The 25,068-nt window shown below is 46.9% G+C and overlaps 1 protein-coding gene across 6 annotated transcripts in view; it reads right to left on the bottom strand.

The window, feature by feature from the left end:
• Positions 1-25,068, bottom strand: part of MSRA (methionine sulfoxide reductase A) — a 471,584-nt gene that overhangs the window by 363,133 nt on the left and 83,383 nt on the right. For all 6 annotated transcript variants that reach the window (XM_064146682.1, XM_064146681.1, XM_064146683.1 and 3 more), the window contains one exon: positions 14,273-14,341. In XM_064146682.1, the coding sequence (XP_064002752.1) occupies positions 14,273-14,341 (69 nt within the window). The remainder of the gene's footprint in view (positions 1-14,272; positions 14,342-25,068) is intronic.

The raw sequence follows: 25,068 nt of genomic DNA, 5'->3' as shown, positions 1-25,068 counted from the left end.
TGATTCAACATGCAGCTAGAAGCTGATTAAAATTAATCTATTTTAAACTACAGCTGTCCTTAATGGAAATAGAGAATATCAAAGAGCTATTTTCTCATCTGTTAGCAGCCAATAAAGTTATGGTACATTCTCATTGGCAAATAAACTCTTTCCCAGTCCCCTCTCCAAAAAAATGACAACTGCTGAAGAAAACACCAGAGAAGACTGTTACACAAAAAGTAATTTGTACAGGCAGAGGCCACACAGACAGGTGGTTAGTCATTTGGCATTCATGCAGTACTTGATGTGCACTCATTCCCCAAAACCATGATGTCACTGCTGGAAACAAAGTGCTGAGGCAGAGTGTCTGGGCCACATTGATAGCTAGGCAAAGGCATTGCCATTAAACACAACAACGACCATGACCTGCTCGCTCTCCAACCCCCTTGGTTTTTCTAGACAGCCTCTAAATGTCCTCTGGCTGTGGCTGGCAGAATATTAAGCATGAGGGCACCACAAGCCATGCAGGCTCTGGTTTTTGTAAGGGCTGAAGTAGCATGCACTTGCTCCAATGAATAGCCTCTCTATCCTTGAAGCTGGCTTTTGGGACAGCCTCATAATATGCTATTGCCTCATAACGTGCTGCAGGTGTACACTCTGCCATCACATTCATCAATGACCTAGACAAAAGGACAGAGTGTACCCTCAGCATGTTGGAGGATGATATGAAACTGGCAGTACTGGATGACACACTGCCAGGCTGTGCTTCCATTCATCAAGGCCTGCACAGGCTGCAGAGCTGGACAGAGCAGAAACTAATGACAAGGACAAGTCTATAGTGCTGCACCTAGAGAAGAACAATCCCCTGCACCACTACAGCTTAGAGGTTGACCTTCTGGAAAGCAGCTCTGCAGAGAAGGGTCTGGGAGTCTGTGATGGTTTGGGAGCTACCTGCCTCCCCACACATAAGAAAATCACCCAGACTACACTCAGTGCCTGGAAGTTAAGGGATGAAGCTCCATTTACAGCTTTTAAGCAGACATATATACAGTTATATACCAATTAAAAGTGACACAGAAACACAACACCCCTCCCAGAAACAAGGAGGGGTCCTGACCCAAAAACCTGTGCTAGGTTGAAGCAGGGTAGAATGTTTTGGTGAGAAGAACTAGATCATAGGCTGTGAAAGGAAAACAATGGTGATGTCTACTCCCCTCAGAGCCTTGCTGAAGAAGAAACGAAACCATTAGATAACATTCTCGCCATTTTTGTCGCACTCTGCTTTGGGCTTCTGGCTGAGCTGCAGCTCCCTAACCTCACCTGCCACTCACCTTTGCTTCTTAACCTCTTGGCTGAACCTCTTTTCTTCTTTAAGACTGGGGTAAGGTTGAGAGGGGCAGGGGGAAGGTGCAGGGGTGGTTGAGAGCCCCTCCTGGGGACTCAGGTTTCTGGGAGGGGAGTTGTGTTTCTGTATTACCTTTTCCCTTGTCTATTTCTGTCTATAACTGTATAGACTGTAAATATCTGCTTGTATATTGTGCTAGCTGTAAATAAATAGCTTCATTTATATTCCCAGAGCTGACTGAGTCTAGTCTGGGTGATTTCTAAAGTGGGGGGGGGTGGGGAACTCCCAAACCATCACAAAACCTTTCCCCCTCCCTCTTTCCTTCCCTTCAGAAATAACCAGATCAAGCCACGTATATCTCACGTGATAAATGCAGAGATCTGAGGTGAGATGTCAAAAAGAGATGACAAGGAGGTTAGAGGGAAAAGGGGCTAGGTGGATTAGTGAGCTAAAGGCAGAATCAGCCAGAGACCAGACCACCAGAAAGAAGACACAGCCCAAAATGAAGAGCTGAGCAGTGTGTGTACGTGAAGTGCCTGTCTGATCTCTATTTTGACTCGTTGGGTTCCTCAGCAGAAGAGTGGGTGATACAGGCCACATGTTGTCTTTCTTCTTTCTTCTCACAGCTAAGGATTTAATTTCTCTCAGTAAAATTAGCCTCAAACCAGCACAGAGTCCTGATGGGCAACAAGTTCCTTACGAGCCAACAACGTGTTCTCGTGGACAACAAGGTTAATATTGTCCTGGCCTATATTAAGAAGCAAGTGATGATAAGATTGAGGGAGGCTCTCCTCCCCTCTCCTCTGCCCTAGGGAGGCCACATATGGAATATGGACTCCCCAGTTCAAGAGAGACAAGGAATTACTGGAAAGAGTTCAGCAGAGAGCTAGAAAGATGATGGGGGGACAGGAGCATCTCTTTGAGAAAGAAAGGCTGAGAGATCTGGGCCTGTTTAGCCTGGAGAAGAGCCAGCTGAGAGGGAGATATTCTGCAATACCAACCTCCTTTCACACTACCTGTGCCTTTCATCATTTTGTGAACTTCTCTCATACCCAAACAGGTTATTTCTTGTTTGCACTGAACAATCCCAATGGGCCCTGTTGTTCTTGCTATAGAAGATGCTCCACAGTTCTGATCACTCTTTTTGCCCTTCTCAGTTCTGCTAGACCTCAGCAGAGCAAAAATCGAACCGTGGAAAGAGCATGGGTCTATATACAGTGATGATTTCTGGTTTACTCTCTTTTCCATTTCCATTTCACAGTCTCAAGTTGTGCCAGGGTAGGTCTAGGCTGGATATTAGGAAGAAGTTCTTCACAGAGAGTGTGATTTCCCATTGGAATGGGCTGCCCAGGGAGGTGGTGGAGGCACCGTCCCTGGGGGTCTTCAAGAAAAGACTGGATGAGGCACTTAGTGCCATGGTCTAATTGATTGGTTAGGGCTGGGTGCTAGGTTGGACTGGATGATCTTGGAGGTCTCTTCCAACCTGGTTGATTCTATGATTCTATGATTCTATTCCACTTTCCAACAACAGGCATCAACGGGGAAAAGAACTGCATGCTTAGGCATCAATTTAAATCCACATATTACCCTCCACCTAAATTTGTCTGTAAGAAAGGGGGTTGGGAACAAAATATGACTGATGGAGTCATCAGCAAAGTGCCTCAGACTCACAGCAGGCTGCAGCCAGGGAGAACACAACACGTTGAGATCTGAGAGACTCTTATAGCCTCAGGTTCCAAACAACATGGCACTTCTGTAAGCTCCAGCACTTATTGCAAAACACTTTGGATGCACACAGTGCCTTGAATTCTTAGGGTATTAAGTCAATAAGTTTCTTAAAGCAACAAAGTTGCCCCAAGGCTACAAAAATCTTGGCTTTACCCTTGGGTTTGGACTACGGCATCATAAAGCATAAATAATTTTAGTCTGGAACAAACAACTGGAGGGAACCAAGATTAGTTTTTAAATGAAGTAAAGAGCAATATTTTAAATGAAGGTTTAGAAAATGCAAGGATAAGCATGCCTTGTGAAAATATAAATGTTGGCCTTGCCACACACATCAAGGAACTGGTGACCTATGCAAAAACATGTTGGTGAAAGCCAAAGAAAGATATTAGCCAATAAGAGGGAATCCAAATTAAAAGTCTCAAGATAGACGCAGGCTTTGTCTGAAGGTAGACTACTAGAACAAGCAAAAGTCAGAGGTCTCCTGCTGAATTCCCACACTCTAGTTGGCTGAATATGTCTGTAGTGTGGTACAGACATCTGTGGTTGTTCATGACCTGGCTTCATTTGCTCATACCATGTTGCTGTGCCCTGATTTCAGGATATTCCATGGCATGAGAACTAGGGAACTGAAGAGAAACTAAAAGTCTGAGATGGGAAACATCTTGAGGGGTTGGACTTGATGATCTGTGAGGTCTCTTCCAGCCCTGATGATACTGTGATACATGATCAGCAACCCTTTCTCTAGTTTATCATACAAGGCACTAAGGCACAATTGTGTGTGTGAGTCCATTAAGTGTGGTGCTACTCAAGGATAACACCAAGAGAGTGATTGGCTTTGGAAAGGGCTGGAGGTGTTTAAGAAGAGGCTGCATGAGGCACTTTGTGCCATGGTCTAGTTGATTGGACAGGACTGGGTGCTAGGTTGGACTGGATGAGCTTGGAGGTCTCTTCCAACCTGGCTGATTCTATGATTCTATTCTATGATTGTACTTTGATGCTTAAACCTCTGTCATAGAATCATAGATTTGCTTATGCTGGAAAAGACCTTTAAGATCATCGAGTCCAACCATGACCATAACACTACCATGTCTGATGCTGAACCATGTCCCTAAGCACCACTATATTTGTCCTCTCTTGGCTTGTCAAGCACACTTCACTGAGTGACTCCCATGCTGCTGAGCAGTTGTATATTATAGCCAAGGTTAGTTTGGAGCCTTGGATCATACTGAGCTAGTGTAAACTGGGACACAAACCACGGTGCTAATAGCAGACAAGAGTGATACAGATGACATTAAACCACATCAGACTTTCCATCCTAAAATGAGTCAATAAAAGCTGGATGACCATTAGCTTGAGCCTGCAGCAAGGCTCCACATTCTACCACTGGATACAAGGAAAAGACACTTTGCCCTTTCTGCAGCAATGTGTCTTTGGGTAGTGTACCTAATTACAAATGTATTTCAGTTACATCCTTCTGACTTGACTGTGTGACTGCTACTACATAATTCATAACATGACTCTCAATAATTTTCAGTCAGGGTTCAAGCAGAAATGTGTCACACTAGGATTATATTATTTATGAGCATAATGTTGGATTTAAGCCAATGACACACCAATAAATTGTATCTCAAAGCCTGACATCCTGCATGCTGTTTTCCCTGGCTCATGAACAAATAACTATGGCTGGTTCAAAATTACTTAACTTTCAAGGCAAATCAGAATGGTTTTGTCATTGCTTCTTATCTTGTTGGGGGAAAAAAATGATCATATTAGTTCTTTCTTGTAGATGTTGAAGTGTATTTTCCATTTCATTTCTAGCAGGCCTTGTGTGCAGACAGCAAAGTCAGCTGGTATTCCAGAATTAAAATCTGGAACAACATGCTGTCTGGGCATGCTGCCTCTTAAAAGGTGGAGTTTTCACTCTCTTCTGAAGACAAAAGGCTTGTGCCACCCAGGAAAAGCAGAGAGCCTGTACTAGCCAGCACAAACTGCCATTGGAAATGATCTAATACTGTGGGCAGTATCCGAAGTATAAGGGTCTGTAACACATCTGGATATCCTGGGGCAGAAGAAAGTAATTCCTCCCAGTCAAACTCAGACACTTGAAGCTGAGACCTCTGTTTCAGCAGGCAGACTCAAACATTTAGATGTCTATAAATCACTGAATCAGAATTCATTGACTTGGAAGGGACCTTAAAGATCATGTATTTCCAACCCTCTGCAACAGGCAGGGACAATCTCTCCTGGACCAAGTTGTTCAAGGTCCCATCCAACATGACCTTGAACACTTCTAGGCCTGGAGCCTCCACAACTTCACTGGGCAACCTGTTCCAGTGCCTTTCCACCCTCGTGGTGAAGAATTTCCTCCTAATGTCTAACCTGAATCTGCATTCTTCCAGTTTAAAGCCATTACCCCTCACCATATTGCTACATGCCTTTCTAACAAGTCCCTCTACAGCTATCCTGTAGGCCCCCTTCAAATACTGGAAGGCTGTTAAAAGGTCTCCCTGAAGCCTTCTCTTCTCCAGGTTTCCACAGCCTGTCCTCATAGCAGAGGTGCTTCAGCTTTCTGATCATCTTTTTGCCCCTTCTCTGGACCTGCTTTAATAGTTTCATGTCCTTTTTGTGCTGGGAAATTCAGAGCTGGGCACAGCACTCCAGGTGTTCTCATGTGACAGAAGGTTCCCAAGCTCCCACAATGGGCAGTGGGGATCCAGGATTCAGTACTGATGCATAAATAAAGACATCCGAGTGTCATCTAAGATGCTTTATGTAGCAGTTTGCACAAGACTGGCATAAGGGTGGCACATAAGACAGAAGATAGAATCATAGAGTCAGAGAATCAACCAGGTTGGAAGAGACCTCCAAGCTCAGCCAGTCCAACCTAGCACCCAGCCCTAGCCAGTCAACTAGACCATGGCACTAAGTGCCCCAGCCAGGCTTGGCTTCAACACCTCCAGGAATGGTGACTCCACCACCTCCCTGGGCAGCCCATTCCAATGCCAATCACTCTCTCTGACAACAACTTCCACCTAACATCCAGCCTAGGTCTCCCCCCCAGCACAACTTGACACTCTGCCCCGTTGTTCTGGCTGTCTGGCAGAAGAGCCCAACCCCACCTGGCTACAGCCTCCCTTCAGGGAGTTGTAGACAGCAATGAGCTCTGCCCTGAGCCTCCTCTTCTCCAGGTTAAACACCCCCAGCTCCCTCAGCCTCTCCTCATAGGGTTTGTGCTCCAGGCCTTTCACCAGCGTTGTTGCCCTTCTCTGGACAGCTTCCAGTACTGTGTCCTTGGAAACTGGAGATCATGGACAATGACACATAAATAATACACTTCATCTGCACACAGAATCCCTAAACAAAAGTATCTAACAGCACTTTGAATGTCCTATGTAAACCTAACTGGCTTTCACTTTCTAGTTCAGACAAGTATGGATCTCCAGGGAGACCTGTATCATCCTTGTCAGCCCCTTGTGGCTATGTCAAATGCCCTAAGACACCTCAGATGGAATATAAGATTAGCAACACATTTATGTAAATTAACCATCTCACCTCAGCCTAAGCTCATTGTTTAGATAGTGTTTGACAGAACCAGGCACCGACAGAGGGTGACTTATTCCTTCCTCAGTTACTAAGAACTGTCCTCCAAATGTGCTTTTTTGACTAGGGAGAAATTCTGAAAGACAGCTTTAGATTGAAACCTATCATCTATTAACTGCAGCCCCATGAGTTGAAAGGACCAAAGAGGTCAATATAAGGACACCACTTGACTCCCCTAAGCAATAGCAGCATTTCTGAGCAAGCATTTCACAGAATCACAAAATCACAGAATTAACCAGGATGGAAGAGATCTCCAAGATCATCCAGTCCAACCTATCACCTAACCCTTCTAATTAACTAAACCATGGCACTAAATGCCTCATCCAGTTTACTTTTAAACACTTCCAGGGATGGTGACTCCACCACCTCTCCGGGTAGCCCATTCCAGTGTCCAATGACTCTCTCAGTGAAGAACTTTCTCCTCACCTCCAGCCTAAATTTCCCCTGGTGCAGCCTCAGGCTGTGTCCTCTCGTTCTGGTGCTGGCCACCTGAGAGAAGAGAGCAACCTCCTCCTGGCCACAACCACCCCTCAGGTAGGTGTAGACAGCAATAAGGTCACCCCTGAGCCTCCTCTCCTCCAGGCTAACCAATCCCAGCTCCCTCAGCCTCTCCTCGTAGGGAGAGGCGTAGCATGCCACAGCATGTCTAAATTTATCAAACCAACACCATTTCATCCATCCAAAGCCTCCCCTATCTCTTTTTTTCCTCTTTGCTGTTGTAGCTACCATCAATTAGCACCACATTTTTTCATGGCACAATTAGCATCACATTTTTTCATGGCACAATAGAATAAATCACTGCTGTCCTGTATGGTTTATGCCATGTCACCATGCTCTGTGCTTTATTAACAGGAAGCAAAGGATAAATGCTGATGGCAAACGTGTATGTGTGTGTATCCCAAGACATAAACAAACATATACACACATATATCTCTTGCAAAGCAGCATAAATCTGATGAGGGCAGCCTCTAGTCATTAACAGGATAATTTACTTCTATTTCAAATTTAAACCAACTCAAAATGATGCCAAGCATATGTTCACCCCAGTCACTGATTCATGTCTATTTATCATTGGCAAGAAATTACTTCTCTGCAAGGCTGAAGTAATCTAGGTCCTCGCACTGACTTTTTGCATAGGAAATAAAAAGCATGTTAGAGACAGTTCCTGCTGCTGGAAACCACTGAGCTTCATCCCCAGACCCAAATGAACTATGTTTCTTCCACTCATTTCAGTGGAAAAGTCCCCAACACATAATTAAATGCCTGGTTTAAGGTGACTGAGGTCAACTGAAAAGCTGCAATCTGATGTGCCCCTAAAAACCTCCAGATCTTCGCTAATGTACAAGGCAGGCTGTAAGTGGAAAGCCACACAAAGCTAAATTCTTCAGTACCTCAAGGGAGCTCAATTAAGATAAACAAGTCCCTGATGGAGAAAGACAGATATTGTACCTGAAGGCCATGTTGCTTTTGTTTTCCAAAGCAAAAAGCAAAAGAGCTGTAGATCCTTTGAAATATAAGGATGTTAGGAAGGGTTGTGCTGATCAAGGACAGCCTTCACTTTTCATTAAGGATGTTTTATTGTCCCTTATTAGTGCATATAAATGTCAGAAAATGTCCTTGGCAAAGATCAAGCAGAGTGTAGCATTTTGTATCTGTCTGGGGCTGTCTTGCCCAGTGCTCTGCAGTTGGACTGCTGCACTGATAGGAAATGGATGCACAAACGCTAGCGGATCAAATCCCCAGCGTTCAGGGGGGGTTCACAGCACATCAGTAATGTGCCACAGGACAAAAGCAGCTGCAGAGGAAGGTTTTAGGTTTTTTAATCATCCCATTATTACACTGGTCAGGCCACCCCTTAAGTACTGTGTCCAGTTCTGGGCTACTCAATTCAAGAGAGATATTGAGATACTGGAAAGTGTTCAGAAAAGGGCAACAAAGCTGGGGAGGGGCCTGGAGCACAGCCCTGTGAGGAGAGGCTGAGGGAGCTGGGGGTGTGCAGCCTGCAGAAGAGGAGGCTCAGGGCAGAGCTCAATGCTGTCTGCAACTGCCTGCAGGGAGGCTGTAGCCAGGTGGGGTTGGGCTCTTCTGCCAGGCAAGCAGCAATAGAACAAGGGGACACAGTCTCAAGCTGTGCTGGGGGAGGTCTAGGCTGGATGTTAGGAGGAAGTTGTTGGCAGAGAGAGTGATTTGCATTGGAATGAGCTGCCCAGGCAGGTGGTGGAGTCACCATCTCTGGAGGTGTTTAAGAGGAGGCTAGATGTGGCACTTAGTGGCATGGTTTAGTTAATTGGAAGGCATTAGGTGATATGTTGGACTTGATGACCTTGAAGGTCTTTTCCAACCTGGTTAATTCTGATTCTAATTAAGATGGGGATACCGAGTGCAATCTAACTGCACTTTGTGAGCAGGTAAAAGGGTTGGTGTTTATAACCCTGCAGCACATTTTATATTGGTATTTTCTAAAATGACTCAAGCACTATGAAAATTCACAGGATCACAGAATCAAAGAATGGTAGGGATTGAAAAGGACCTCCATAGATCAGCTAGTCCAGCCCTGCTGCTAAAGCAGAGTCACCCAGAGCAGCTGCCCAGGATCAAGTACAGACTGGTTTGGAATCTATGCAGAGTAGGAGGCTCCCCAATCTCTCTGGGCAGCCTGGTCCACTGTTCTGTCACTCTCACAGAGAATAATCCTTTCCTAGTGTTTAGGTGGAAGTTCCTGTGTTCAAGCTTGTACCTGCCACCCCTTGCCCTGTCACTTGGCACCACCAAAAGGAGTTTGGTCCCATTCTATTGGCACCCACCCAAGCACTGACCCTGCAAGCAAGCAGTATCTACAATATCCTATGGTATTTGCCATCTTTTTAATAAGCTCATTCAGTAAGATGATATCTAACATCTTTTGTAGATCTTTTTCAAAAGAGAGAAATTGTGTCTCAGTAACTACTGATCTGCACTTGGCCCGAAGCAATCTTGGTCAAAGGATTAAAGGATGTTTTTGGAGAAGAGGTGTGAGAAAACTGAGAATCATAGAATCAGAATCAACCAGGTGGGAAGAGACCTCCAAGCTCAGCCAGTCCAACCTAGCACCCAGCCCTGGCCAATCAACCAGACCATAGAATCAAGCAGGTTGGAAGAGACCTCCAAGCTCAGCCAGTCCAACCTAGCACCCAGCCCTGGCCAAGCAACCAGACCATGGCACTAAGTGCCTCAGCCAGGCTTGGCTTCAACACCTCCAGGCACAGAGACTCCACCACCTCCCTCAGCAGCCCATTCCAATGCCAATCACTCTCTCTGACAACAACTTCCTCCTAACATCCAGCCTAGACCTCCCCCAACACATCTTGAGACTGTGTCCCTTTCTTCTGTTACCTCCCCCAACACATCTTGAGACTGTGTCCCTCTCTTCTGTTGCTGGTTGCCTGGCAGAAGTGACCAACCCCACCTGGCTACAGCCTCCCCTAGAAGAATTGCTAAGCAAAATCCACACAGCAGCGTCAACAATCCAAGCATGCAGCCAGAAAGGGAGGGAAGGAAAATATAACAGAGATATTCCACTGGGGCCTCTCATTTCATAGAATCATAGAATCAGTCAGGTTGGAAGAGGCCCCCAAGATCATCCAGTCCAACCTAGCACTCAGCCCTAGCCAATCAACCAGACCATGGCACTGAGTGTCCCATCCAGTGTCTTTGTTTGAACACCTCCAGGGATGGTGACTCCACCACCTCCCTGGGTAGCCCATTCTGTATTAAGGTCTGGCAGCTTTGACCAGCTCAGTTTCTTCCTCCTAGCTGATACATCCCTAAAATAATAGCAAATATGTGTTACATGAGTATGCATGAATGGGATGAGCAAAAATCAGAGAATTTCTAACAGAAAACTGCAGGGTTGGAGTAGGTGACCTTTAAAGGTTCCTTCCAACCCAAAACATTCTATGACTCTATGATAATCTGTTCTCCTCTGAGTGTTTCCTTTCATTCCTAGTCACACAGGGCCAGCAAACGTTCCACCTTTGGAGGCAGAAGTGGTGAACTGTAGCTCCATTTTTCTATACAAAAGACAAGTTGCCAATGCCAACAAAAGCCAACAATGATCATCAGAGTCATGTTTGTATACTAAGATACATGAGGTCTAATAGTAAATGTAAGAACATGTAGGTTTTCCATTTATTCACAGCACAGATGGCAGCAGCATGAGTTTTTACCACCTAGGCTAACATTTGCAGTCAGTCTTGTGCAAAATCCAGGGCAATTGAAAAACAAACAAAACCAAGTTACCAGGCTTGATAGAAATATGACAGAGCTCCTCAAGAATGGCTCAAAGTCAGAGGTTTAACAAGATTTTGCACCCTTTCAGTGAAATTATGTAGCCAAGCTACTGATTCCTATTCAATTGTACAAATCAGGTGCAGTCAACAGTGATATCAAAGCATTACAGAACCACAGAATGATGGGGGTTGGAAGGGACCTCTGGAGATCTAGTCCAACCCTGCTGCCAATACAGGATCATCTAGAACAGGTTGCCCAGGATCACATCCAGGTAGGTTTGGAGTTGCTCCAGAGATTCACAGAAAAGATTTTTTTTCAGATGGAACCTCCTAAAACCATAGGATCAACCAGGTTGGAAGAGACCTCCAAGATCATCCAGTCCAACCTAGCACCCAGCCCTATCCAATCAACCAGACCATGGCACTAAGTGCCCCAGCCAGGCTTTGCTTCAACACCTCCAGGGACAGCAACTCCACCACCTCCCTGGGCAGCCCATTCCAATGCCACTCTCTCTGGCAAGAACTTCCTCCTAATATGGAGTCTATACATCTCCTGGCACAACTTGAGACTGTGTCCCATCATTTTGCTGATGTGGCTGCACCTTGTCCTACTACCATGTACCATTGATACGAGTCTGGCCCTAGCACCTTCTCACTTGCCCTTTAGCTATTGATGAGCATTGAGAAGATCTGCACTCAGTCTTCTTTTCTCCAGGCTAAACAGCCCCAGCTCTCTCAGCCTTTCCTCTCAAGAGAGGTATTTCAGTCCCCTCATCATCTTTGTAGCCTCAAATGTAGTTCACTGTCTCTTTTAGAACCTGGGAGCCCACAACTAGACCCAGTATTCCAGATGTGGCCTCATTAGGGCAGAGCAGAGGGGAAGAAAAATGTCTCTCAACCTGGTGGCTACACTCTTCATAATGCACCTCAATATCACCAGCAGAAGCACTCAATGCAGTAGCCACTACACCCACAGGAAATTAAGGCCAATCTTTTAAACAATGTAAAGAGTGAAGACTGCTTCAATATCAGATTGTAGCAGAAGTCTCTGCCCCTGCCTGCTGTAAGAAATTTGAGGAAGAATCTCTACATCCATCTTAGCCTCAAAATTCAAAGGTAACACAGAATCATTTGCCATTAGCTCCAGAAGAATTATCAGTCTCTTGTTCCACCTCTCCAAGAATTGTTTCATGTTCACCAAACCTACCAGCAAGGTGATTCCATCAGGAAAACAAACATTGGGTTAGAGGAACTCACTGCCCCCCCAGTTTCATATCTGAAGGCCACATTAAGGGCAATGAAGCTGGTGAGAGGCCTGGAACACAAACCCTATGAGGAGAGGCTGAGGGAGCTGGGGGTGTGCAGCCTGCAGAAGAGGAGGCTCAGGGCAGACCTCATTGCTGTCTGCAGCTACCTGAAGGGAGGCTGTAGCCAGGTGGGGTTGGGCTCTGCTGCCAGGCAAGCAGCAAAAGAAGAAGGGGACAGAGTGTCAAGTTGTGGCAGGGCAGGTCTAGGCTGGATGTTAGGAGGAAGTTGTTGTCAGAGAGAGTGATTGGCATTGGAATGGGCTGCCCAGGGAGGTGCCATGACCTGGTTGATTGGCCAGGTCTGGATGCTAGATTGGACTGGCTGAGCTTGGAGGTCTCTTCCGACCTGGCTGATTCTATGATTCTATGAATAAGTTTTAAGAATAATTGTCCTAGAAATCCACTTTTTCTCCTCTAGTACATTCCAAAGGCTTCCCCTTAAGGACTAACATTAGCACATTCTGAAATGACAGCTCTGACAATTACTAGATTTGAGCAAAGTCTGTATCCTGGTTAAAAGAAAAAAAATATGATGATTCTGATCTATTTTAGGCTGTTTCTTTCTTCCAGAAGTAATTAATTTCTCTAGAGAAACACTTCTTTCAACTTCTACAAAAAGGATCAAAGAATGGCATTTCCATGGAAAAATAGCACAGAGACACAAGGAAATTAAACATCTTCTCCTTTACCACAGGCCACCTTTCCAGCTCTGTTGGTACCCAGCAGGAACTACTCACTAAGTACAAATGAGCAGGTTTGGTTTGGGGCAAGTAAATGGTTACAACTCTGCAAGTAAAACAGAGCCAACGGTTTGAGTTCCTTGCATGACTTAGAGTCTGGAGAACTGCAGAATCATAGAATGTTAGGGGCTGGAAGGGACCTTCTAGCTTGGAGAGGAGGAAACTAAGGCATGACCTGATTCATGTTCATAAATATGTGTGGGGTGAGTGCCAGGAGGCTGGAGCCAGGCTCTGCTGGGTGATGCCCAGTGACAGGACAAGAGGCAATGGGTGGAAGTTGAGGCACAGGAGGTTCTATGTACACCTGAGGAAGATTTTTTTCCCTGAGAGGGTGACAGAGCACTGGAACAGGCTGCCCAGGGAGGTAGTGGAGTCTCCTTCTCTGGAGATATTCAAGAACTGTCTGGATGTGTTCCAGTGTGATCTGCTCTAGGTGATCCTGATCCTGCTCTGGCAGGGGGGCTGGACTAGATGAGCATTTGAGGTCCCTTCCAGCCCTAACATTCTATGATTCTACAATTCTCCAGACTCTAAGTCATGCAAGGAACTCAAACTGTTGGCTCTATTTTACTTGCAGACTTGTAACCATTTACTTGCCCCAAAACAAACCTGCTCATTTGTACTTTGTGTGTAGTTCCTGTTGGGTACCAACAGAGCTGGAAAGGTGGCCTGTGGTAAAGAAGAAGATGTTTAATGGTTCTATGATTCTGTGATTCCATGATTCTATGACATCCAGAGATCATTGAGTCCAACCTCCCTGCCAAAGCAGGATTACCTAGAGCATGCTGCACAGGATCACATCCAGGTGGGTTTGGAGTCACTCCAGAGATTCACAGGAAAGGAATCTTCCCTCACGTTCAGATGGAACCTCCTGTGCTCCTGTTTGTGTGGTTGCACCTTGTCCTGTCACCAGGCATCACTGAAATGTCTGTCCCCTTCCTCTTGTTATTTGCCCTTTAGGAATCGATGTGCATTGAGAAGATCTGCTCTCAGGAATGCATCCAGGTGAGTCTTGAAAGTCCCCAGAGAAGGACACTCCATAATCTCTCTCTGGGCAGCCTGAACACTCTCAGTGCTGCACCCTCAGGGTGCTAGGTTGGACTGAATGATCTTGCAGACCCCTTCCAACCTGGTTGATTCTAGGATTCTATGATTCCCCAAATGATCAGTGGCTTTAGCTGATTGCAGTGATAAGAAAGTGGCAATAGCAGCCTGAATTCTGAAAGGTAACAGTGAAATTAAGACATCTGCCACACAGCAACACTATGCAGCTTAGAGCTTTTTATTTTAAACTCAGTATCTTACCAAACACAGCCATCTGTGATCCCTCTGGGAAAGGTTCTACCGTTCTGTTTCCATTGACATGATGTTTATCTAGAGGGGAAAGAAAAGAAAGATAAGTCCAAATGTAATAAAATATATGCTTTGCATAGAAACAAGTGGTTTGGGTTACTCTTCTGCTGAAAGATGGAGCCTGATTTACACAAGTAAGTGAGTGCAGCTTATTAATACCTGTAAACTCTGGTTTGCAGAAATACTGTTCACAAGTCTCAGGGTAAGAACTGGAGATGCATTTCAGTTTAATGATCAGGCCACAATTGGAGTCCTGTGTTCAGAGCTACCCAATTCAAGAGACAGGGAGCTACTGGAGAGAGTCCAGAGAAGGCTACAAAGGCAGTGAGGGGACTGGAGCACCCCTCTGATGAGAACAGGATAAGACACCTGTGGCTGTTTAGCCTGGAGAAGTCTGAGAGTCTTCTCACTACCTAATAGCTGGGGGCTAACAGAAGAGGGACAGGCTCTTTTGAGTGGTGCCTAATGACAGGGCAGGGAGCACAAGCTGGAACACAGAAATTTCCACATAAACATGAGGAAAAACATCTTTTCTGTGAACGTGACAGAATGCTGGAACAGGCTTCCAGAGAGGTTGTGGAGTTTCCTTCTTGGGAGGGATTCCAAACTCATCTGGGTGTCATAGAACAGAAGCATAGAATCAGTCAAGGTTGGAAGGGACCACAAGGAGCAGCCAGTTCCAACCCCCCTGCCATGCCCAGGGACACCCTACCCTAGAGTAGGCTGCACACAGCCTCAGCCAGCCTGGCCTCAAACACCTCCAGCCATGGGGCCTCAACCACCTCCCTGGGCAACCCATTCCAGCCTCTCACCACTCTCATGCTCAACAACTTCCTTCTCACATCCAGTCTGAACCTACCCACCCCCAGCTTTCCACTTTGATCCATATGATCCTGTGCAAGCTGCTCTGGGTGATCCTGCTTCAGCAGAGGGGTTTGACTAGATGATCCCCAAATGTCTCATCATTGTGTGATTGTGTGATAAGGTGGCCCAGCAGCCTGACCAGATGAATCTTAAAAGTGTCCAGTCTTGACGACTCCACCACTTCTCTGGAGAGATTATTCTAGTGGCTGATTGTATCTGTTGAGAGAGATGTTCCTCTTGTGTATAATCATAATATCCCCAGGTGCAATTTCTACTCATTACTTCTTCCTTTTCCATACTACATCTTCTTTGTAGCCATAAAACCACAGTTGCAACTTCTACTCATTACTTCTCCTTTTTACACACTACATGTTCTTTGTAGTCAAAAAAACACAGTTGTCATCAGTGACTTGGAGCTTGGAGCCCCAGCACCTTCCATCTCTCACTAGGCTTTTAACACAGGACTCTTAGAATCATAGAATCAACCAGGTTGGAAGAGACCTCCAAGCTCAGCCAGTCCAACCTAGCTCCCAGCCCTATCCAGTCAACCAGACCATGGCACTAAGTGCCCCAGCCAGGCTTGGCTTCAACATCTCCAGGGATGGCGACTCCACCATCTCCCTGGGCAGCCCATTCCAATGCCAATCACTCTCTCTGACAACAACTTCTTCCTAACATCCAGCCTAGACCTCCCCTGCCACAACCTGAGACTCTGTCCCCTTCTTCTCTTGCTGCTTGCCTGGCAGAAGAGGCCAACCCCACCTGGCTACAACCTCCCTTCAGGGAGCTGTAGACAGCAATGAGCTCTGCCCTGAGCCTCCTCTTCTGCAGGCTGCACACCCCCAGCTCCCTCAGCCTCTCCTCATAGGTCTTGTGTTCCAGGCCCTTCACCAGCCTTGTTACCCTTCTCTGGACACCTTCCAGCCCCTCAATATAGATCTTCCTCCGTGCCATGGACCAATTACTTCCATTTCTCTAAGAAAATTTGAGGCATGACATAAAATTAGCAAAACCACATCTGTTGTTTCCATGGGAACTGAAAAGCTGGTCTACTTGGGGTTTGAGTTAAACAACTCTATAACTACCTACTCTCAGGTGAAAGAATGTTTTGGTTTCTTTTTTTTATCCCAAGCAGCTGGGCTCTGGGAAATCTTCCAGTCAGTGGAAGCAAAGAGAAGTGCTATAGCTATCAGAAGTGGCTTAAGACTAACTTATATTTCCTTGCACAAGCATGTGAGAGAACATACAAGCTCTTGGCAAAGCTGGCAGCTCCTGGCTTGGACAGACTCACTCTGATATGGGTCAAGAACTGGCTGGAGAGCCAGGCCCAGAGAGTGGTGGTGAATGGTGCCACAGCCAGTTGGCAACTGGCACCAGTGGTGTGCCCCCAGGGATCAGTGCTGGGCACAGGCCTGTTCAATATCTTTACAAATAATCTGGACCAGGGGCTTGAGTCCAGCAGCAGTAAGTTTGCAGATGACACCAAGCTAGGAGCAGCTGTGGATTTGTGGAGGGTAGGAGAGCCTTGCAGAGGGACCTGGCCAGGCTGGATGGGTGGGCAGAGGCCAATGGGATGAGACTGAACAAGGCCAAGTGCAGGGTTCTGCACTTTGGCCACAACAACCCCAAGCAGCACTACAGGCTGGGGACAGAGTGGCTGAGAGCAGCCAGGCAGAAAGGGAGCTGGGGGTGCTGGGAGAGAGGAGCTGAAGATGAGGCAGCAGTGTGCCCAGGTGGGCAGCAGAGCCAATGGCATCCTGGGCTGGCTCAGGAGCAGTGTGGGCAGCAGGACAAGGGAGGTTCTTCTGCCCCTGTGCTCAGCACTGCTCAGGCCACACCTTGAGTGCTGTGTCCAGTTCTGGGCTCCTCAATACAAGAGAGATGTTGAGGTGGTGGAAGGTGTCCAGAGAAGGGCCACTGGGATGCTCAGACGGCTGCAGCAGCTCTGCTATGAGGACAGACTGAAAGAGTTCGGGCTGTGCAGTCTGGAGAAGAGGAGGCTCAGGGCAGAGCTCATTGCTGTCTGCAGCTACCTGAAGGGAGGCTGTAGCCAGGTGGGGTTGGGCTCTTCTGCCAGGCAAGCAGCAACAGAAGAAGGGGACACAGTTTCAAGTTGTGCCAGGGGAGGTCTAGGCTGGATGTTAGGAGGAAGTTCTTGCCAAAGAGAGTGATTGGCATTGGAATGGGCTGCCCAGGGAGGTGGAGGGGTCACCGTCACTAGAGGTGTTGAAGCCAAGCCTGGCTGAGGCACTTAGTGCCATGGTCTGGTTGATTGGCCAGGGCTGGATGCTAGGTTGGAGTGGATGAGCTTGGAGGTCTCTTCTAACGTGGCTGATTCTATGATTCTATGATATTGAAATTAAAAATTAAACATTTAGAGCTGAGATAGGTTTGAATTAAAGTAATATTTTCAGAGTTCTAAAGTTGTCTTCCAATGCCTCCAATAGCTTGGCTGCAAGGAACTTAGCCAGATAAAACACTTCACTTTCTCATGAGTGATACTTTGCTTTATTGTTTTTTCCAGTATTGCCTGCCCCCTGCCTAGACATACTAAATAGTAAGAAGCAAAACAAACAAACATACAAACCCAACAAACAAATTGCAAAGGACTGTCACAAAATATGCATTCAACCTTCAGAAGAAAGCAGCAACAGAATCATAGAACCACAGAAACATTCATGCTGCAAAAGACTCTCAGGATCACCAAGTCCATCCCATTACCCTACTCATCAAGGTTCACCCTAAACCATACCCCTAAGCACCACATCCAAGCGACCTTCAAACACACCCAGGGTTGGTGACTCAAGCACCCCCCTGGGTAGCCCATTCCAATGCCTGACCAAAACAGTATATGCAGGCATAAAGAGCCTCTCAAAGTGTCCACTACTCATATTGCAGTTTGGGGCTTTTCACTGAGCATCTTTAATTCTGAAAACATCAAGTTGAATTCTCACCTACAAATTAGCTCCAGAAAATCAGAAATCCTTTGACCTCACTGTATTTAAAAGAAAAAAAATGTAGAAAGTCTCTTCTTGTAGCTTGCCAACAGAAAGAAAAAAGTACTTTTCCAAGCTCACTGCCATTTCAGAGACAAGGGATTGCAAGAAGCAAGATAAAACCAGTTGGTAGAGAGACGTGGAAAGATTATCACTGAGCACTTAACAGGCTACAAGAAGCTAACTTCAGCTTCCTTATGGTGACAAGGACATTATTAGCTCCAGAACAGTCAATATTTGCAGTCTTAATCCTTCATAGTCTAACCTAGCACCCAGCCCTGGCCAATCAACTAGACCATGGCACTAAGTGCCTCATCCAGGCTTTGCTTGAACACCTCCAGAGATAGCAACTCCACCACCTCCCTGGGCAGCCCATTCCAATGCCAATCACTCTCTCAGTGAAGATCCATTCTCAAGAAACCAAAGTAAAGATTTGAGAATAGGGTTGTTGTTGTTTTTCTCAATTGGCAAGAGATTCACATGTTATTCATCTTTATCTTTTGATTTGTAAACCATTAGGGGATATTTAGACTACATATCCAAATTTGTTTCATCAGGGCAGCCAGAAAGTTACTAATTTTCAATGAAAACTGAGATTCTCACATAATCAAATTAATCCAGGAGCAAAGGGCTTATTTATATACAAGGACTGTTAATTTTCCCTGGTAAGCACAGCCAGGCATTGAATTGAAAACAGCTGATTAATCAATTACCATGAGCCTCCTCCATCCCCTACCAGCACAAGCATAATGGGGACATGGGTAGAGGAGAAGGAAAAAGGGATAAGCAGTGATGGGATGAAGAAGGAACTTAGAATCAGAGAATCAACCAGGTTGGAAGAGACCTCCAAGATAATCCAGTCCAACCTAGCACCCAGCCCTGGCCAAGCAACCAGATCATGGCACTAAGTGCCCCAGCCAGGCTTGGCTTCAACACCTCCAGGGACAGCAACTCCACCTCCTCCCTGGGCAGCCCATTCCAATGCCAATCACTCTCTCTGCCAACAACTTCCTAACAACATCCAGCCTAGACCTCCCCTGGCACAGCTTGACACTCTGTCCCCTTGTTCTGTTGCTGCTTGCCTGGCAGCAGAGCCCAACCCCACCTGGCTACAGCCTCCCTGCAGGCAGCTGCAGACAGCAATGAGCTCTGCCCTGAGCCTCCTCTGCTGCAGGCTGCACACCCCCAGCTCCCTCAGCCTCTCCTCACAGGGCTGAGCTCCAGGTCCCTCCACAGCCTTGCTGCCCTTCCCTGGACACGTTCCAGCACCTCAACATCTCTCTTGAACTGAGGAGCCCAGTACTGGACACAGCACTCAAGGGGTGGCCTGAGCAGTGCTGAGCACAGGGGCACAAGAACCTCCCTTGTCCTGCTGCCCACACTGCTCCTGAGCCAGCCCAGGATGCCATTGGCTCTGCTGCCCACCTGGGCGCTCTGCTGCCTCAGCTTCAGCTACTATCTACCAGTACCCCCAGGTCTCTTTCTTCCTGGCTGCTTTCCAGCCACTCTGGCCCCAGCCTGTAGTGCTGCTGGGGTTGTTGTGGCCAAAGTGCAGAACCCTGCACTTCATAAAGCAAATCAGCTATTTATTGCTTGAACAAGTCCTTTCCTCTTTCTGTTTTGCACAGACATCTTTTCCTACACATTCCATCACACTGCCACTGTACAATCTTTATTTCTCCATGGGCTTCAGCAAACACCAAACTCTTGATGTGGTAGGTAGATCACCATGTGGCAGGAAATTTTGGACAGATAACAGAGAATGCAGGTCAGGAGATCTAAGAGGCTTGTAAAAGAGGTATAAAAATAACTTGGTGAAGCTTTCAGTACTTAAAGGGGGACTACAAGAAGGGGTCCTGACCAGTGCTGAGTAGAGGGAAAGAAATGTCATAGCAGATGAAACTCAAAGTGTTATGTTTCAGATCACTTTGTTTCCCAAAGGGTGCTTTCAGCAAGGTCCTGCAGCTGGGTTGAGGCAATGCCAAGCACAAATGCAGGCTGGGCAGTGAGTGGCTGAGGAGAAGCCCTGAGGAGAGGGACTTAGGGGTTCTGGTGGATAAGAAGCTCAAGAGGAGCCAGCAGTGTGCACTTGCAGCCCAGAAAGCCAAGCAGAGCCTGGGCTGCAGCAGCATAAGTGTGGCCAGCAGGGCCAGGGAGGGGATTCTCCCCCTCTGCTGTGCTCTGCTGAGACCCCGCCTGGAGTACTGCAGCCAGTTCTGGAGCCCCTGGGACAAGAGGGATGTGGGGATGCTGGAGAGTGTCCAGAGGAGGGCCAGGAGGATGCTCAGAGGCTGCAGCAGCTCTGCTGTGAGCACAGACTGAAAGAGTTGGGGCTGTGCAGGCTGCAGAAGAGGAGGCTCCCAGGTGACCTTCTGGTGGCCTTCCAGGATCTGAAGGGGGCTACAAAAAAGCTGGGGAGGGACTTTTGAGACCGTCAGGGAGTGGCAGGGCTGGGGGGAATGGAGCAAAGCTGGAGGTGGGGAGAGTCAGAGTGGAGGTGAGGAGGAAGTTGTTGAGCATGAGAGTGGTGAGAGGCTGGACTGGGTTGCCCAGGGAGGTGGTTGAGGCCCCATGGCTGGAGGTGTTTGAGGCCAGGCTGGCTGAGGCTGTGTGCAGCCTGCTCTAGGGTAGGGTGTCCCTGGGCAGGGCAGGGGGGTTGGAACTGGCTGCTCCTTGTGGTCCCTTCCAACCCTGACTGATTCTGTGATTGTCTCTTGCTGACTCACCCATTTATGTTTCCAACTGATGACAGAGTGTTTTGGTTCTCAGCAGAGATAGCATACATGACCTGCTGGGTTTCTTTCACCTCTCATCTCTCTCTTCCCACCCTCCATCAGTCACTAATACCAGCTGGCAACTCAGTACCAATTAAAAAGACAGGTCAGAGACATAAAGGTAATTCAGTGCCTACAACTATTTGTAGTATTGTGTCAACATTCTCACATGGTGGTTCCCAGTTCTTACTAAAGCCACCTGGCATCATTCAGTGGAAAAGATTAACAACAAATTTCATTGTGAAATAAGTATCTGCTTAGGAAAATAGGTGAAGAAAGGAAGAGTGGTAGCTGAAACCAGTTTTGAAATGTATTTTGGAGATGATGTCTCACAATGTGACACTCTGTGATTTGCTTCTTCTGTCCTATCAAACAGATTACTACACAGAAGTAGATTGACACTACAAAACATGATGAGTCCTAGAACAGTGTGTCAGCTTGAACTCCAAAACACATGGACTCCACAAACAGAGCTTCTGCTCAATGAACCAAGGTGACATTATCACAAACTGCTTTTGCTCTGCATTTCTTCCTGGGAAAATATACCAATAGGGAAATAACTTTCTGAAAATGAAACAAAGTCGTTTCTTAGAAGAAGGTGGAGGAGATGCAGAGGAGGAGAAATAATGATTTTGAAATTTCCAGTCTGCTGGGATTTGCAGATTAGTGGCTGAACAGCTGTGCTGGTAGCTGTGTGGCTGTGCTAATAGGAAGCAGGATGTCACACAGCTCTGGACCACGAGGGAAACAGCTTCAAAGTGTGAAACGGGAGATGGGCTGTGTGTGATGAGGAAGACTGGCCATAGGAGCATGTGTGAAGCAAGGGGAAAAGATGGCTGTAGGGCTCTGCAGGAGACCAGAGAGACAGCAGATGTTCATACTGGGCATGGGCTAGTATGAAGGGCCATAAGGATGCTCAGAGGGCTGCAGCAGCTCTGCTGTGAGCACAGACTGCAAGAGTTGAGGCTGTGCAGGCTGCAGAAGAGGAGGCTCCCAGGTGACCTTCTGGTGGCCTTCCAGGATCTGAAGGGGACTACAAAAAAGCTGGGGAGGGACTTTTCAGGACATCAGGCAGTGCCAGGACTGGGGGGAATGGAGCAAAGCTGGAGGTGGACGTGAAGAGGAAGTCATTCAGCATGCGAGTGGTGAGAGGCTGGAATGGGTTGCCCAGGGAGGTGGTTGAGGCCCCATGGCTGGAGGTGTTTGAGGCCAGGCTGTGTGAGGCTGTGTGCAGCCTGCTGTAAGGTAGGGTGTCCCTGGGCATGGCAGGGGGGTTGGAACTGGATGATCCTTGTGGTCCCATCCAACCCCGACTGATTCTATGATTCTAGTGCATACAGGGCAGCTAGAACAGAGGATGGGAAGTACAAAGATACAATATAAGGATCAGGAATATATTTGGGGTATGGCCAGAGCAAAGTATCCAAGAAAGTACAATAATGGAGTTAGTGCTTTCTAGGGGACAATGCCATGTACCATCATGTGACTTCAGAATCACAGAATCATGGGACCATTTGGATTGGAAAACACCCTGACCCTGAAGATCAAGTCCAACTGCTAACCCAGCACTGTCAAGCCCACCACTAAACCATGTTCTCAGCCATCCAGGGCTGTGGACTCCACCACTTCCCTGTGCAGCTTTTCAGATGTATGAAGTGCACGAGACCTAGATAAAAAAGATGGCCACACTTGACTGTACCCACATCCACTGTTTGATGCATTTCTGACTCTTTAGGCCAAGTGTTTAACCTGGAGTAAGTACATTTAGGTTACATAAAACATACCACTTGGCTTTAGTCATCTGCAATGGATATCTACATCTGAGTATTCAGCCTTAGATCCTCCTGTACTCTGGAAAGAGCCAGACACTTCCATGGTGATTCACCCAATGTTTTCTTCAGGATACAATGAGTCATACTTCAGAATGTCAATTTCTCAGCACTGATTGTAAGAAAACTATTGACAAACTCCACTTATACATTCCCATCATATCCCATATGAATTTCACAAACTCAGATAAATTAACCTGTGGTAGCACATGTAATTTATGATCTGTTCAGTGGGAGGGTTACACATCTATATACCTGCCACAGGGGATGTAATCAGAGAATCACAGAATCAACCAGGTGGGAAGAGAACTTCAAGATCATCAAGTCCAAGCTATCAGCCAGCCCTGGCCAATCAACCAGACCATGGCACTAATTGCCCAATCCAGTCTTTGCTTCAACACCTCCAGGCACAGTGACTCCACCACCTCCCTGGGCAGCCCATTCCAATGCCAATCACTCTCTCTGCCATCAACTTCCTCCTAACATCCAGCCTAGACCTCCTCTGCCACAACCTGAGACTGTGTCCCCTTGTTCTGTTGCTGGTTGTCTGGGAGAAGAGACCAACCCCCACCTGGCTACAGCCTCCCTTCAGGTAGCTGTAGACAGCAATGTGTCTTGACTCCCAGCCCCTTATGCCAGACTTTGTCCAACTCCTTCTCCATCTACCTGGGCAAGAGTGTTTATTGGGCTAATAAAACCCAGTGGAGGGAATTCAACAGTCACTCTTTATTAATGAGTTAACATCACCCAGTCACCTACAGTTTAATTTTTCTAAGGCCCCAAGATTTTAATTTGAGGAATACTTCCATTAATTACAATGTCTAATAACAATGTCTAATTCAGACATCTGTTAAAAGTATGTAATGTTAATTTATTGGAAAATCTCCAGCAGTGCTCAATTAAAATCTTCCCCCAGTTAAGTTCATGCATATGATTTGTAACGAAGAGCAAAACTGGATCCTGTTAATAAAAATAATAGCAGATGAAAACCAATAAAACCTTGAGTTTAAGAGTGACGAAATGAAAGACACAGGATTTTTCCTCAGGCAGTAGAGCAAGAAGATATCACAGGCTCAGAGGATGTTAGGGGTTGGAAGGGACTCAAGGAGATCGAGTTAAATCCCCCTGCCAGAGCAGGGCAATCCTATCTAACACAGATCACAGAGGAATACATCCAGACAGGACTTGAAAGCCTCCAGGGAAGAAAAACCCACAACCTCTATGGGGAGCCTGTGCCAGTGCTCTGGGACCCTTACAGCAAAGTTCCCTCTTGTGTTGAGCTGGAACCTCCTGTGCTGCAACTTACACCCATTGCTCCTTGTCCCATCACTGGGAGCATTGAGCAGAGCCTGTCCCCTCTTCCTGGCCAGCCCTTAGATATTTATCAAACATTGATCAAATTCCCTCTCAGTCTTCTCTTTTCATAGAATCATAGAATCAACCAGGTTGGAAGAGACCTCCAAGATCATCCAGTCCAACCTAGCACCCAGCCCTATCCAATCAACTAGACCATGGCACTAAGTGCCTCATCCAGTCTTTTCTTGAAGACCCCCAGGGACGGTGCCTCCAGAATAAAAGTCCCAAGTCCATCAGCCTCTTCTCATTAGCCAAGTCCTCCAGTCCCCTCAACATCTTCATTGTCCTCCACTGGACCCTCTCCAGCAGATCCCTGTCCCTCTTCAACTGGAGAGCCCAAAACTGAGCACAGTATTCAAGGTGAGGTCTCAGCAGGGCAGAGAGGAGGGGAAGGAGAACCTCCCTTGATCTGCTGGACACACTCTTCCTAATACACCCCAGGATCCCATTGGCCTTCTTGGCCACAAGGGCACATTGCTGTGCCGTGGTTAACTTGTTATCCACCAGGACCCCCAGGTCCCTCTCCGTAGGGCTGCTCTCCAGCAGATCACCTCCCAGCCTGTACTGGTGGAGTACAGATGCAGGACTCTGCACTTGTCCTTGTTGAGCCTCATCTGGTTCCTCTGTGCCCAGCTCTCTGTGCAGGTCTCTGGATGGCTGCACAGCCTTCAGCTGGATCCATATTCTGTCACAGCTTTGGGAGCCCATCTTGGAGAGCACTGCTCTAAAACAGCACTGACAGGGAGCATTTGTTGAACAAAACACTGCAGGAAACAGCGTTAATGCTTACTTATTAGACTGGGTTTTTGCTTTAATTTCACTTTCACCTCACGAGATACCCTCCCTGTCCCTTTAACACATTGGCTGACTTGGAGGCCCCTGCTTGACAGGGTTGGGTTTGCTGTTATTTTAAATCATTAGGCTGTTTT

The sequence above is a fragment of the Pogoniulus pusillus genome, chromosome 7 (assembly GCF_015220805.1).
Source record: "Pogoniulus pusillus isolate bPogPus1 chromosome 7, bPogPus1.pri, whole genome shotgun sequence".
NCBI classification, from domain to species: Eukaryota; Metazoa; Chordata; class Aves; order Piciformes; family Lybiidae; genus Pogoniulus; species Pogoniulus pusillus.
Note: the sequence above shows the minus strand (reverse complement) of the source record. Positions and strands in the feature narration are given on the sequence as shown.